The 15,886-nt window shown below is 38.5% G+C and overlaps 1 protein-coding gene across 1 annotated transcript in view; it reads left to right on the forward strand.

The window, feature by feature from the left end:
• The window catches only part of GNAQ (G protein subunit alpha q), a 303,312-nt gene extending 287,761 nt beyond the window's left edge, over window positions 1–15,551 (forward strand). The window contains exon 7 of the mRNA XM_025891414.2: window positions 10,084–15,551. Coding sequence (XP_025747199.1) covers window positions 10,084–10,274 — 191 coding nt within the window. The 3' untranslated portion in view covers window positions 10,275–15,551. The remainder of the gene's footprint in view (window positions 1–10,083) is intronic.
• Window positions 15,552–15,886: the final 335 nt, after the last annotated feature.

Consider the following 15,886-nt stretch of genomic DNA (forward strand, 5'->3'; position numbering starts at 1 on the left):
TAGCATTATAGTCTCTAGGTAGGTCCATCCATGTTGTCTTGGGGCATGATCTCTTCTTTATGGCTATGTAACATTCCTGTGTGTGTGTGTGTACATCCACATATATGTACATATACCACACCTTCCGTATCATCTGTTGATGGACACTTAGGTTGCTTCTGTATCTTGGCTATTGGAAATAATACTGTAACTATATGCACAGGGGTGCATATATCTTTTCACATTAATGTTTTCATTTTGGCTGGGTAGTAGAATTACTGGATCATATGGTAAATCTATTTTTAATTTTTTGAGGAATTTCTCAACCGTTTCCACAGTGGCTACATCGGTCTGTAGACCTGCCAACAGTGCACGAGGGTTCCTTTTTCTCCACATCCTCACCAACACCTGTTTTTTTTTATCCATTCTGACAGGCGTCAGGTGATACCTCCATGTGGTTTTAATTTGCATTTCCCTGATGATTAGTGATGTTGAACATCTTTTTTATGTACCCATTGGCCACCTATATGTCTTCTTTGGGAAGATGTCTATTCAGGTCCTCTGTCCGTTCTTATTCAGATGATCTGTGTTTTTAGTGTTGAGTTGTATAAGTTCTTTATATATTTTTGGATATTAAACCCTTATCAAATAGATCATTTGTGAAAATCAACTCCCATTCAGTTGGTTGGGGTTTTTTTGTTGTTGTATTGAAGGTTTCCTTCACTGTGCAGAAGCTTTTTATTTTAGTCTAGTTTTAGTAGGGTTATTTTTGCTTTGGTTTCGCTTGCCACAGAAGACATGGCTAGAAATACGTTGGTAAAACCAATATCAAAGAGATTACTGCCTGTGTTTTTTTTATGGAGTTTTATGGTTTCGGGTCTCAAATTTAGGTCTTTAATCCATTTTGAGTTTATTTTTTGTATGTGGTGCAAGAAAGCAGTCCAGTTTCATTATTTTTCATATAGCTCTCCAGTTTTCTCAGCACCATGGATTGAAGAGACTGTCTTCTCCCAATTGTGTATTCTTGCCTCCTTTGTCACAGATTAATTGACTATGTGAGTGTGGGTTTCTCAGTTCTGTTCCATCGATCTGTTTTTGTGCCATACTGTCTTGATGATGACAGCTTTGTGATAGAGCTTGAAGTCCGGAATTGTGATGCCACCAGCTTTGCTTTTCTTTTTCAATGTTCCTCTGGCTATTCGGGGTCTTTTCTGGCTCCACCAAATTTTAGGATTGGTTGTACTCTCTCTGTGAAAAATGCTCTTGGTACGTTGATAGGGATTTTATGGAACCTGTCGATTGCTTTGGGTAGTGTGAACATTTTAAGGATGCTAATTCGTCCAATTCATGAGCTTGGAAAATCTTTCCATTTGTTTGTGTCATCTTCAATTTCTTTCATCAGTGTCTCGTAGTTTTCAGAGTACATATCTTCATCTTCATTAAGTTTATTCCTAGGTATTTTATTATTTTTGGTGCAAATGTAAATGGGATTGTTTTCTTCATTTCTTTTTCTGCTACTTCATTATTATTGTAGAGAATTGCAACCAATTTATGTGTACTAATTTTGTATTCTGCGGCTTTATTACTTCTGGTAATTTTTCGGTGGAGTCTTTAGGATTTTCTGTGTATAGAAACACATTGTACAAATAATGACAGTTTAACTTCTTCCTTACCAATTTGCATGCCTTTTATTCCTTTTACTTGTCTGATTGCTGTCGCTAGTGCTTGCAGTACTATTTTGAATAAAGGTAGTGAGAGAGGATATCCTGATCTTACGGAAAAAGTTTCTCCCCATTGAGTATGATGTTAGCTGTGGGTTTTTCATATGTGGCCTTTATTATGTTGAGATATGTTCCCTCTAAGCCTACTTTGAAGGTTTTCATCATGAACAGATGTTGAATTTTGTCAAATGCTTTTGCTGCATCTTTGGAGATGGTAATATGGTTTTTATCTTTCATTTTGTTAATGGGATGTATTTATTGATTTGTGAATTGATTTGTGAATATTGAACCACCTTTGGATCCCTGGAATGGATCCCACGTGACCATGGTGAATGATCTTTTTAATGTATTGTTGAATATGGTTTGCTAATATTTTGTTGATTTTTGCATCTAAGTTCATCAGAGATGTTGGCCTATAGGGTTTTTTTTGTAGGGACTTTGGTTTGGGTAGGAAGATAATGCTGACCTTGTAGAATGTATCTGGAAGCTTTCCTTCCTCTCCTGTTTTTGTAATAGGTTAATACAGTTGATTCAGAATAGATATTTTTTAAATGTTTGGTAGAATTCACCTGTGAAGCCATTTGGTACTGGACTTTTGGTTTGTTGGGAGTTGATTACCAATTCCATTGTTACTAGTAATTGATCTGTTCAGATTTTCTGTTTCTTCCTGATTCAGTTTTAGAAGATTATATATTTCTAAGAATTTATCCTTTTCTTATAGGTTGTCCAATTTGTCAGCATATAATTTTTTGTAGTAGTCTCTTACAATCCTTTGTATTTCTGTAGTTGTTACTTCTCTTTCTTTCTTGATGAGTTTGACTAAAAGTTTATCAATTTTATCTATCTTCTCAAAGAACCTGCTCTTGGTTTCATTGACTTTTTTCCTTTTTTTTTTTTAGTCTTTTCATTAATTTCTGAGGTGATCTTTATTATGTGCTTCTACTAAATTTGGGTTTTCTTTGTTCTTTTTCTAGTTCCTATAGGTGTAATGTTAGGTTGTTTGAGATTTTCGTTTCTTGAGGTAGGTCTGTATCATAAATTTCCCTGCTTTTGCTGGGAAACTGCTTTTGCTGCATATCAAAGATTTTGGCCCTTTGTGTTTTCATTTTCATTTGTCTCCATGTATTTTTTAATTTCTTCTTGGATTTTTTTATTGATCCATTGGTTGTTTAGTACCATGTTGTTTGGCCTCCACGTGATTTTTTTTTTCAGTTTTTTTCTTGTTACCGATTTATAGTTTTATACCATCATGGTCAGAAAAAATGCATGATATTCCAGTCTTCTTAAAATTATTGAGACTTGTTTTGTGGCCTAACATGTGATCTCTCCTGGAGAATGTCCCATGTGCATTTGAAAAGAGTGTGTATTTTGTTTTTGGATAGAATTTCTGTATCTATACATACATTTATTTCTGTATATATCTGGTCTAATGTATCATTCAAAAACATGGTTTCCTTGTTGATTTTCTGCCTGGATCATGTATCCATTGATGTAAGTGGGTTTCAAAGTCCCTTAGTATTATTGTATTATTTTGTCAGTTTCTTTATATCATTTATACTTACTTTCTGTATTTAGGTGCTCCAGTGTTGGGTGCATAAATATTTACAATTGTTTTACCTTCTTGATGGATTGACCCCTTTATCATTATGTAATGCTCTCTTCGTCTCTTGTTACAGTCTTTGTTTAAAGTCTGTTTCATCTAATATTAGTACCCTTTTTTCCACTTTCATTTGTATAGGATATTTTTATCTGTCCTTTCACATGCAGTCTATATGTTTCTTTAGGTTTGAAGGGAGTCTCTTGTAGGAAGCATTTAGAGGGGTCGTGGTTTTTTTTTTTTTTTCTCTATTCTGCCACCGTATGCCTTTTGATGGAACATTTAGGTCATTTACATTTAAAATGTTGATAGCTATGTACTTATTGACATTTTAAAATTTGTTTTGATCATTCTCTTTTCCTTTCCTCTGCTCTCTTGTGATTGATGACCTTCTGTAATGTTATGCTTGGCTTTCTTCTTTTTTGTGTATCCATATTACAGGTTTTGTGATTGCAGTTACCATAAGGTTCACATATAACATCCTAAGTATATAGCAGTCTATATCAAGTTGATGGTCACTGACGTTTGAACACATCCTAAAAACTTTTTACTCCCTCCTCCGTAGTTTATATATGTCATCCTGTTTTACATCTTTTTATTCACAATTTTCTTCTAATTATGGCCTTTTCCACTTAAAGACGTCACTTGAACATTTTTTGTAAGAATTCCTTTATCCTTTGGGAAACTCAGTATCGCTCCTTCAGTTCTGAATGATAACCTCACCAAGTAGAGTATTCCTGATGGCAGGTTTTTTCCCTCTTAGCACTTTGGATCTGTCATGCCACTTTCTTCTGGCCTGCCATATTTCTGCTGAAAAATGAGCTGATAGACTTAAGGGATTTACCTTTTACATAACTTTTTGCTTCGCTCTTGCTTTTAAAATTCTCTTTATCCTTTGACATTTAATTATTGTCTCTGTGGGCCTCCTTGGGTTCATGTTGTTTGGGACTCTGTGCTTTCTGAACCTAAAGGTCTGGTTTCTTCCTCAGATAGGGGAAGTTTTCAGCTATTACTCCTTCGACTAAGTTTTCTGCCTCTTTCTCTTCTCTTTCTGGTGCCTTGTAATGCTGATATTTGCTTGATGTTGTCCAAGAGATCCCTTAACTAGCCTCATTAAAATTTTTTTTTACTGTTCAGTTTGTGTGCTTTTCATCAGCCCTGTCTTATCAATTTGCTTTTCTGCATGCATTTATTTACTGTTGATTCCCTCTAGTGTATTTCTCATTTCAGTTATTATATTCTTCAATTCTGATTTTATAAAGTATATTTTCTCTTTATTGAAGTTCTGAGTTCCCCCACTCTTCTCTCCAAGCCAGTGAGCATCTTTGACCACTAAACTCTCGCAGACATATTGCTTATCTCTTAGTTTTTCCTGAGATTTATCTTGTTCTTTTGTTTGGAGCATATTCCTCTGTCTCCTCATTTTGCTTGACTTTTGTGTTTGTTTCTATGAAGCAGGCAGAACAGCTCCTTCTCCTAAACTTGATGAAATAGTCTCGTGTATGGTTGTGCCCCGTGTAGACCGTGTGTGCCTGGTGACTCTGGCCAGAGCTGTGGCTGGCCTGGGCTGGGGAATCCCAGAGCACTCCCTGCTGGGGTTGCCCTGCTGGGATGGCTGGAGCTGAAGTGGGCATGGACTGGGGCAGTCCTGGGGCTCTTAGAGGCAGCACCTTGGCAGAGTAGTGAGATCTGAAGCGAGTGCAAGCTGTGGGAGCCCAGGGCTTTCCACGCAGAGGGTGCCTTGGCAGGACAGTTAAATCTGGAGCAGACACAAGCCAGCATATCCCAGGCAGGACAACTGAAGATGAAGTAGGTCTTGGGGTCCTGGGGCTCTAAGCACAGGGGCTGGTCCGAGGGCTCTGCATTCAGAGGATGCTCTGGGAGGATAGTTGAAGTTCAAGTAGGTACAAGCCAGGGTGTCCTAGGGTAGTCAGCACAGGGGGCACTATGGCAGGGTAGCTGGGTGCGAGACAGGGTACAGGTCTCAGTGCATCCGAGGGGTGCCCTGGCAGGGCTGGTATAGCCAAAGTGGTAGGAGCCTAGAGTGTTCCAGTGGGCTTTGCACCCATCTCCTCTTGGTGTGATGGCTAAAGCTGTAGTGAGCATTGATCGGTGGGGGGTGGCGAGGGGGTCCCACTGTGCATGGTGCTGGGGCCACCTTGGTGGGAGGGCGGGGGATGGTGTGGGCTAGGGGCCCAGGGCTCCCTGAGGCAGCAGGCCAGCTAGGGTACCCATAGCCTCCTCCCATCAGGGTGAAGGGGTACATCAACTGTGGCACTTACCAACCCCTCCGACCAGGAGAGAGTTCCAGCAGCTCCCCCACCTTTTGGCAGGTTCAAGGGTTGGTCCCTTTACATTCTAGTTGCCCTTATAACCATCAGCATTTTTTCTGTGCCCATAGACAGATCTGCTCACAGTCCCTCAGTACTGTCCCTCTCTGCCACAGTTGGTAGTATTAAGGGTGGGGTTCCCCTCATTCCCGTGTCTTCATCTCTCTTGCCATTCTTTGTGTGGTCTCTCCCGCTGTTGTTGTACCGAAGCTGTTCAGTCAGCCCTTAGTTCTGCATGAGGATTTGCTCTAACAGTAGGTGTGGAAAGGGGGTGTCCTGGAGGAGGTGAGTTTAGGGTCTTCTGATGTCGCCATATTGCCCCAGAACCAACCTTACTCTCTGGTCCTTTACAGAGGAAGTGTGCCAAACTCAGATTCAGATGAATAGTAGTTAAGAGGACAGCATTGAATGTCACCAAGTTCCAGCTCCGCCACTTACAGGCAGTGTGGGCTTAGACAAGTCTACTCAACTATTCAGTTTCTTCTTAAGTAGAAAAGAATTGAATAGAATCCTATTTAAGTCCCTTAGCATGGGACCTGGCACAGAAGAGAGCACAAACCCCAAGTACCTGTTCTAAAGATGTAGGTATGCAACAAGAGGTGTGTATAACAGACTGCTTTTTAAATTATCAACATAAGATCTGCAACGATATCCATTCCGCGAGGTTTCTGTACTTCTAAAAGCTCCCTCAGAAAGGTGATTACTTCAAAAAACGAATACTCAATTTGGCTTCATAGCTTTCTATGAAGATACAAACACCTCAAGGAGGGAGTTTTTCTCATCTTTTCATCCCACATGCATCTGGTACAGTGCCGGCTCACAGAATGGGAAGGGTTGTGTCTTTAGTGAACTCAGTTTCCCTTCTCAAATATGTCTGGGATTCCAAAGTTTGGTGGATTGAAACAGAAACATTTGGGGATGTTATCGGGTGTTAGAAACAGTACCCTCTCTCGTTTGGTAGCAGGTATGCTCCTGTTCCCTATCCAAGGACATTTTCCTTTGTGCTTTGCTGTTCCTTCAAAAACAAATCCTTCCCTTCCCTAAACAGTGTTTTCATTTTTACCTTTTTATTGGCCACTCGCCTGCCACTAATTTACAAATGCCGGAGACTGTGTCCCTCACTCTTCCTGAGAAAACTATAGAAGGAACTTTGTGTGTGGCCAACTTGGTTTCCAGTAGCAATGCACTAGTCTTTAACCACAAGATCTACCTGAAGAGGGTCACGAAGCATCGGGCTTACACCTAAACACACATTTGCCTCACGCCCCTAGCACAGACTCTTCATTTTTCTCAAGAGTTCTGTGAGAACCGACAAATAGGAAATGACACCCCACACGTAGCACCTCCTTTAGGCCAGCAGGTTTTCATGATGTGCTTGGGCACAAGACAATGGGATAAATACAGCACTGCCTGCCCCACAGAGCAAGACTCAAGCTACTCACTGCAGCACCCACGCACACCACACCTGGGTCTGATCTCTCTACATCACAAGACTTTTTTCTGTGATAGATATTTAGGGTACTTTTTTTTTCCTCTTTGCCACATCCTCCTAATCTCTTCCCCGCTCGCCTTCATCCAGGAAATTTCCCAGATTCCCCGTCACTGTGAGCATTTTCCTTCCAGCACGTGTGTGTGCACGGCGAAGGTCTGAAACTGTGGACATTTTTATTTTTTTTTTTTACTATTAATCTCCCCCAACATGCACATAACACACACAGGCAACTTAGCCACGGAGAAAGAAAAAAAAAAAAAAGACTTATTCACAAAGCAAACACAGCTGTCATTTCATACAAAGCCCTTGTAAGATGAGCTACAACTAAAAAAATTCTAGGCCAACTCTGCAGTGATGTTTTTATAACAAACATGTTTATAGTATTATGAATTTCACACTTCCACATTTCTGCACTTACAAGGTCTTAATCATAATGAATGCCATTTCTGTAGTTCTCTTCGGGAAGAGAAATTACCATTTCCACATGGACGTGAATTGCAGAATTGTTCCTAGAGGCTGTGGAATTCTGTGCCTGCTAGGATGGCTATAATGATGTCTTTGTAGTTTGTGTTTATTCAAATCATATAATGTATGCTTAAAAATCTAACACACTGCAAGTGCTCTTCGCTGAACTCAGGTCTAGTTCTGATATTCTTTAGGGTTTAAGTAAAAAGAGCCCTTTCTTCCTCAAGTCGGGTAAACATAAAAATCAAAGGGAACTTCCTTCACAAACCAGAAAGATGGGGTTTCTTTCTGGAATGAGAAGCTGCTCCCACCCCAACAATCTATTAGTCCTGGTTTTAAATATTCTGTTACTGCTGTGGAATTAATAAATTAATAGCACATTGAGAAAGATGCAACACTGTAATCATGGTACTTGCATGGTGCTTTCATTATGATGCTGGCCTTCTTATTGGCTGACAAAAGTTTCAATTCTGGTCACTGAAGTAAAAAATTCAAACATTACCTTTGTTAACTGTGCAAGTGGGAATAATCCATTTGTCTTCATGGCTCTTTCTTCCCTCCTTCTGGCAGGGTTAGATATAAGCTTATGGGGGTAATCCCCAGTTTGCAGTAAGGCTGCTTTGAAAAGTCTTCAAGTTGGCAATCTAAAATTCATGATGTGTTTTGTTAGAAGTCATAGTCAGGCCCTCAGCTGAGTTTTCAAAAATTGTTTTATCCCAACCAATAGATAACAAGAATGCTGATAGAAAAAATGGAAGCTGTGGATCCTGAGAGGGTCTTGTTAGACGGAAGTGGAGGAGAAGGTTATATAGCATGACCGCCATCTTTCTTAGGATGGAACTCACCAGAAAAGATGGAAATATACATAGATGATGGGGCCTCATAGGCTAAAATGTATATAGATGCTCAGTACTTGATAGATGTGGTGTTTCGATGTTCTTAAGTAACATTAATTTCAGGATTACAGTAATACATTTATCAGGATCTATTATAAATAGGTTTTTAAAACAGCTCTATTGAACTGTAACTCACATAACCATGTAATTCACCTATTTAAAGCACACATTTCAGTGCTTTTTGATCCATTTTTAAGTTATGGTAAAATATGTAACAAAATTTGTCAGTTTAACCATTTTAAAGCATGCAGTTCGGGGACATTAATTGTATTCACAGTGCTGTGCAGCCGTCGTCGCTATTCCTGAAACTTTTTCATCACCCCGAACAGAAATTCTGTAACCATTGAGCAGTAGCTCCTCATTTCCCCCTGCCCCCACCTCTAAATAACCTCTAATCTACTTTGTCACCGTTAATTTGCCTGCGCTAGGAACCTCATATAAGTGCAGTCAAAATATTTGTTCTCTTGTCTGGCTTCTTTTACTCGGCATCACGTTTTCAAGGTTCATGCATGTTATGGCAACTTTTCTATGGCTGAATCCTGTTCCTTTGTGTGTCTCCTACTTCTTGTTTATCCCTTCCTCTGCTCCTCTCTTGATGGCACTTGGGTCATTTCTGCCTTTTGGCTATTGTGAATACGACAGCAGTGAAATTCATTGTCCAAGTAACTATTAGAGTCCCTTTCAATTCCTTTGGATATATACCTAGGAATACAACTGCGGGTCACATGGTAATACTGTGTTGAGCTTTTGGGGGAGCTACCCAACTGTTTTCCACAGTGGCTACACCATTGTACATTCCCACCAACAGTGCATGAGGGTTCCAGTTTTTCCACATCCTTGCCCACACTGAGGATAGCCATTCTGGTAGATGTGACGTGGCATCTCCTTGTGGTTTGGATTTGCATCTCCCCAGTGATGAAGGATGCTGAGCCTCTCTGCATGGGATTATTGGCCAGCACTAGATCTTCGGAGACCTGTCTATTCAGGTCCCTTGTCCTTTTTTTAATCCGATTGCCTTTTTGTTGCGGAGTTGTAGCTTCTGAATATTAACCTCTTCTCAGATACGTGATTGGCCAGTATTTTCACCCATTCTGTAAGTGGGCTCTTCACTGTCTTGATGTACAAAAGTTTTTTATCTTGGTGCGGTCCAATTTATCCTTTTTTTTTTCTTTCATTGCCTGTGATTTTGGTGTCTTATTTAAGACCTAATTGCAAAATTATCAACTAAGTTTTTAATATATCCTGGTAAATATCTCATAGTCCTATTTTAAGGCATCTAGGACAGTGTTTGGCATGGAAGAGACCCTGAATAAATCTAAGAAAGTCTAAACCAGTGTTTCTCATCACCATGCATAATGCGTTGGAGACTGCATAAATGTGGCGTGCTCAACAACACCGGCAGTCTAGAAGCTAGACGGAGGGATGGTCCGAGAACATGACAAAGAGGAGCAGTTACACACCGTAGTGTTGGGGAGGGTGATGATAACAGATCTGCCGTGCGGATGTCCTCTCCGTGGCCATCTTTACTGATGAGTAAATGCTTTTGAGCGAAGGTATTAACACGTCAGCTGACAAATCATCCCTCTCCTTCCTTGGCCAACAGGACCCCAGAGAGATGCCCAGGCAGCTCGAGAATTCATCCTGAAGATGTTCGTGGACCTGAATCCAGACAGTGACAAAATTATCTACTCCCACTTCACATGCGCCACAGACACCGAGAACATCCGCTTTGTCTTTGCTGCCGTCAAGGACACCATCCTCCAGTTGAACCTGAAGGAGTACAATCTGGTCTAATTGTGCCTCCTCAACACCGCCATTCCCTTCCCTGGTGGGCTATTGAAGCTGTACAAGAGGGACTGTATTTCTGTGGAAAACAATTTGCATAATACTAATTTATTGCCATCCCGGACTCTGTGTGAATGTGTCCACAGAGTATGTAGTAAATATTATGATTTTATTTAAACTATTCAGAGGAAAAACAGGATGCTGAAGTACAGTCCCAGCACATTTCCTCTCTCTCTTTTTTTTTTAAGGCAAAACCTTGTGACTCAATGTATTTTCAATCCTCAGTCATGCACTCACCAAGAGTAGAGTTGTTTCTTTCTCTCTTTTTCTTTTCTATTGAGCAAAACAAAGTTGATTGCCCTTTTCCTAACCCATACCTGCCCCCCTCCTGAGTTTTGGTTACAGTGGCCTTTAGTCTCATTCCATTCTTGGTCCAGTTTTTCTCCCAAATGATACAGCCAGGACAGCATCATTTGATTTAAGCCATCAACATCAGCTTAATTTCAACATTTGTCGTTTTGCTGAACGATTCTAAGTATTAATACTGTGGTTTTCACTGTATGGCTCTGGATACACATATAGAGTTGTTTTATATAAGTATATTGTTTTGCCTCACCTTGGGCTAGGATGACAGATGCCCGTCTTACAGTTAAGTGTCATTTCTTTTGGATTTCTGCCTTCAGCCATAGCTTGGTCGCTGAGAGAGATGCACAAGTCAGTAAGGCAAGAACAGAGACACACAGTTATTTAAATGCCATGTGCCATGGTCCTTCCACCCTTTTTTCTTTCACCCTCTTCAAATTGTAGATGCCAAAAAAAATTATATATATATTATATATGTATATATATTATATATATATATGCCAACAGACACTACATTACCCCAATGGCTGCTACCCAGAACTTTTTTCTTAGGCGGTTTTTAGTTTCTCCCCCTCTTGGTTCAGGTTTTTCTTCCTTTTTTCCCCTTAGTGTTTGGGCCATAATTTATTATGGGTGTGTGTGTGTGTGCGTGTGTGTGTGTGGCCAAAGCTGGCTTTTTGTAAAAGATAAAAGCCAGTATCTTAAAATGGAAGAGAGTAAGACTGTGAATCCTAAAGTAATTGGCTGAGAACGACCCTGAAACACCAAACCGTCGGTAACTGTAAATTTGATTGGCATGGTCCATTCTTTTCCTTGCCCTGAGATCACATTGTTTAGTGTCCATTCCATGTTGAGTGTCCAAATCGGCAATGTAACAAAGTGTCTTTGTGATAGAACATGAAATCTCTTTCTAACTCTTTACTTAGAGCCAGTTTTACTCTTTCTGTTCTTTAAGGTCAAGTAGGTCTGCCAAGAACATTGGTTGAGTATTCTGACACCTCTAATTTTCAAAATCTGAAGTTCCTACTGGTTTACCACCTTTGGGATCTTTTTAAACTGGTCACTGGTTAAGCTGAACCTAAGGAAGACTTGTAGACTTAAGAGTAACCTGTCAGTGTTCTATAGAACATGTATTTATGTAACTGAACCTACTAGGAGAGATATTTGGAGTTCTTTAGTGCAATTTCTCAACAAATGCAAAAAAAAAAAAAACAGCACATGTATTGATGAGCTTGAGTTGAAATATGATTTAAGAAAATAAAGCAAGATTATTTTAAACCTGCAGGAATTAGGCCACAACACTGGTCTTACTTTAAGTATCCTACTATTTGGCCCAAGTCTAAACTTCCCTACCAATCACCCTTTGGGAACAAAAGGGAAGAGAGAAAATGAATGGGTTATTAGAGGAGTCCAAGAGTTCCTAAGCAGTGATGGAAGGTTCTCCTGCTTTACTTTCCCCAGCCACAGACAACACAGGTTACTTTTTCACTTTGCTCAGAAAGCACCTGTAATTTAATTAAGAACCAGACTGCCTGTAGGTATAGTGCAATTCTGAATGCTCTAATCATTGTACATACATCTGTTGATCCTGCAGCATCCATACTGGCTTTGTAATCATTAATGTTTTGGCAGATTGAATGTGCTGTATTGATATGTATCTATGTATTTGTATGTCTTATAGCTAATTCACATTTTGAATAATGTTATTTTATTTACTTTTTTAAGAGAGGAGAATGTAAATTTGTCAGTTTATTTCTGACTAGGGATATTTTTTTTTCCATTTAGAAAAGAAAAAAAAATCTTACTCTCGTACAGAGCGGTACTAGCATCGTGCTGTATAAAATCATTTGCACATTCCGGAGTAGAGGTATACTGATCAGACCCAAAGGTAATTTCATAGCAAAATACATAACATCAGTTGGAGCTTTTATACAAACATGGAAACCAACTTTGTAGAACTTTTGCCATTTGACCTAGGATTGGAATATGAGCTTTTATACAATTCATATTCTTATTTGGCAAATGCACAGTTTAGTATTACCTCTCTGATGGCCTTTATTAGAAAGGCAGTTTTAGAAGCTATTGTGATCCACTAAGGAAATGTTTTAACAGCTAGAGACCACTGCTTGCCTGAAAGGGCAATCTTAAATTTGGTGCAGCAAAAAAAAAAAAAAAAAGAAAAAAGAAAAAAGAAAAAAAAAAGAAAACAAAAGAAAAAAGAAAAAAACAAGAAAAAAGATAAGAAAAAAGTCAACAATAACATTTGAAGGCCTACAGTGTGTATAGAGAAAACCTCATCACAAGATCATAAGTGTTACAGTTTTAGGGAATCAAGATATTCTATTTAATAGAGCTCTAGTAGATGTAGTCGATTAAACATGATCTCAAAGCTCGAAGAAGTTGAGCAAACAGGGAAAGATTGTTCTATTTGTCTTTATGAAATTGGGATGGAATTGCTATGCAGAATTGAGGTTTGTGGCTTCACTGTTTGCCGTAGGGTGCATGACAAGATCCCTTTCTGTTGAGAAAGGAAGAAATTGATCACCCTAGCTGCAGTGACGCATGGAAACCTAATTGTATCCACACTAGTCAATCGAAGCTAAACGATTTTCTTTTCTGTCTCTTTGTTTGGGGTTTTATTGAAGGGGCTAGGGGTGGGAAGGGGTTCTTTTCAGTTTTGTATAAAAACGAAGTTTACTCATGCTTTCTATTATATTGTGATTGCAAGCGTTAGAAGCGTGTGCCACTGGACTCCTGCCATTGATGCTCCAAGTAATGGAGCCCATGGCGAGTTTTTGGTGACTTGGGCATGTCTTATTCAAAAAGAAAAACACAAACAAAAACCTTTCTTCAGCATACCAAGGCAAGCAGCCATTTCATGACTCACTTAACACATTGCAGTGGACCAGTTTACAGATAATTTTCCCTCTTTTGCGTGACATGGCCGTTCTGAACCCACAGAGAATGCCTCATTTGTAAATTGGAGGGTTGTACTATGCCTTACAGAGCTTAAATTCAGAAGTTTGTGCCTCACATCTGAAACAAAGGGAAATAACACACCTATTCAAAAGTCAATAAATCCCCTCAAAGTTTTTGGGTTTTTTTTTTTTAAAGAAAACATTTTCATATAAAGAGCTCTGCTGAATGTCATAAATAGACTGGGGAAAAAAATCTTAGGAACCTGCATATGTTGTTTACTAGCATATGACACCTACAAAAGGTATTTGAAGAACACCTGAAACTTGTATTTTGTGTGTGTGTGTGTGTGTGTGTGTGTGTGTGTGTGTGTGTGTGGATTAACTAGCAAGCCTACTATTAAAAAAAAAAGGTAATTCAGCTAAAGGACAATTTACTTTTTGTACTTTAGACTATCTTGACTGTCAAGGTGTATGAACTGTAATTTTAAAATTTATACTGCCACATGATTGTAAATTTTAGTTGTCTTAAGTTAGGAATTGGTAACAAGCTATTTATGCTGGATTTGGGTCAAATGACTTATTTGCAAAAAAAAATAATGGGAAGAAAGGGCTGTATAATGAGATACTGCAAGACTCAGATACTGGTTGGAAATAACCTTCAAAATTACCTTCAATTTCCCTTTGTTTTCAGTTTCTCAAAAAAAAAAAAAAAACGAATGAAATGAAATATAGAAGAATGTTAACCCATATCAAAATAAAGTGTACCCAACTATTGTAATGTATATTGCTGCTCTTCTTAAAATTAAATAAGGGTTTAAAACCACTTAATTGGTAATGACAACATCTCAATTGATACAAACAAGGTGTGCTTGGTATACATTACTATTTTTCTTCCAAAGATCTATCTTTGGTTAGAAACACATACAAAAATTAAAACTTGTAATAGTGTGTGTTTATCTATCTCCACATATTTCCAGCATATGTAGCGTTAATAGGTCTGTCCTGGTAACTATGTGTTTGGGATTTCATTTTGGTTCCACCAAATTAGGAAAAGAAATGGCTTAGTTGTGTATGACTAGTTAGAGATTTTTGGAGCCAGACACCTGCTGTTTAGTAGAAACCTAGTAGAGAGTCTAAACTTGTCGTTTGTTTTTCCTCACAGAGTAACCACCCATTCATTGCTGTCTTCCCAATTTCCAATGACTTTTTTTTATATATATATAAGTACATCCCAAATATTTCATGGGATATATTCTTTTTTTATTTAAATTCAGTTAGCCAACGTATAGTAGTACATCATTAGTTTCAGATGTAGTAGTGTTCAGTAATTTATCAGTTGCGTGTAACACCCAGTGCTCATCACATCAATAATACTCTTGCCTCTAGAATCATCTGTTCAAAAGTATGCAAACACACCTAGCACACAGTAGGTGCTCAAATATTTTCCTTCTTACCTCCCTATTGATCATGTATCTTCCATTTCCCTATATGATTCCAACCCAATAGTAAATGACATTTACATGTTATGAAAACACCTATTGGGCCAAAGTGGATCTTAACTTGGATAAAGCAGTTCTGACTTTCGTATAAGCTTTGGTAGATAGAAAAAAACACCAGGGAGGAAAATATTCTTCCTAGAGTATTTTCAAGTTTAGGAAGAGAGATGACAAAGTGCTGTATAACGTTCAGGTTACTTGGACTGAAACATGTGTTTTTGGTAGATTTCTTTTCCTCAGAGAACTCTAAATACAACTTTTGTTGGATTCCTCACCTGTCGTCATGTTGAAAACCCTTACTAGACCTATGTATTTAGGGAGTTTTGTCAGAAAACATTTTTAACTTGCAGTATTTAAGAGAATCATATTTACTGTTCTTAAAATGTCATTCAAATGCATGTATTGTCTATTGTTTGGGGTTGGGAACTAGTTTTGCAAAAAACACCTAATGTTGTATAATAATTCCCCAATGATCTTGCTGGTTAAAAATACAGTATTTTTGGCCATAATTTTGTACTATAGTATTCTTCATTCTTGAGTTTTGCTTCTCAAAGTTGCCTCAGCCTCTTCTAGAAAGTTTTATTATTCTAGGGAGTATAGGAATAAATTTTTCCTTTCCTAAAATACTTTATACTGCACATGTATTGTCCAAGTAGACAGGTTTAGGAGTTTCCAAGCAAACACGGAGAAAAAAATTTTTTCCCTTCTGTATATAACCAGATTTTAGTTTTCAGTGGAAATATTTATACTGGTGGCATTTTTTTTTTGGCAGTTTTTTTAAACGTGACCTAATTTAGGTGGCAAGCAACTGTAAATACAAGTTTTAATAGCTGCTCACTAAAGA

The sequence above is a fragment of the Callorhinus ursinus genome, unplaced genomic scaffold, assembly GCF_003265705.2.
Source record: "Callorhinus ursinus isolate GAN/ISIS: 27379988/994484 unplaced genomic scaffold, GSC_fseal_2.0 scaffold28, whole genome shotgun sequence".
Classification (NCBI taxonomy): domain Eukaryota; kingdom Metazoa; phylum Chordata; class Mammalia; order Carnivora; family Otariidae; genus Callorhinus; species Callorhinus ursinus.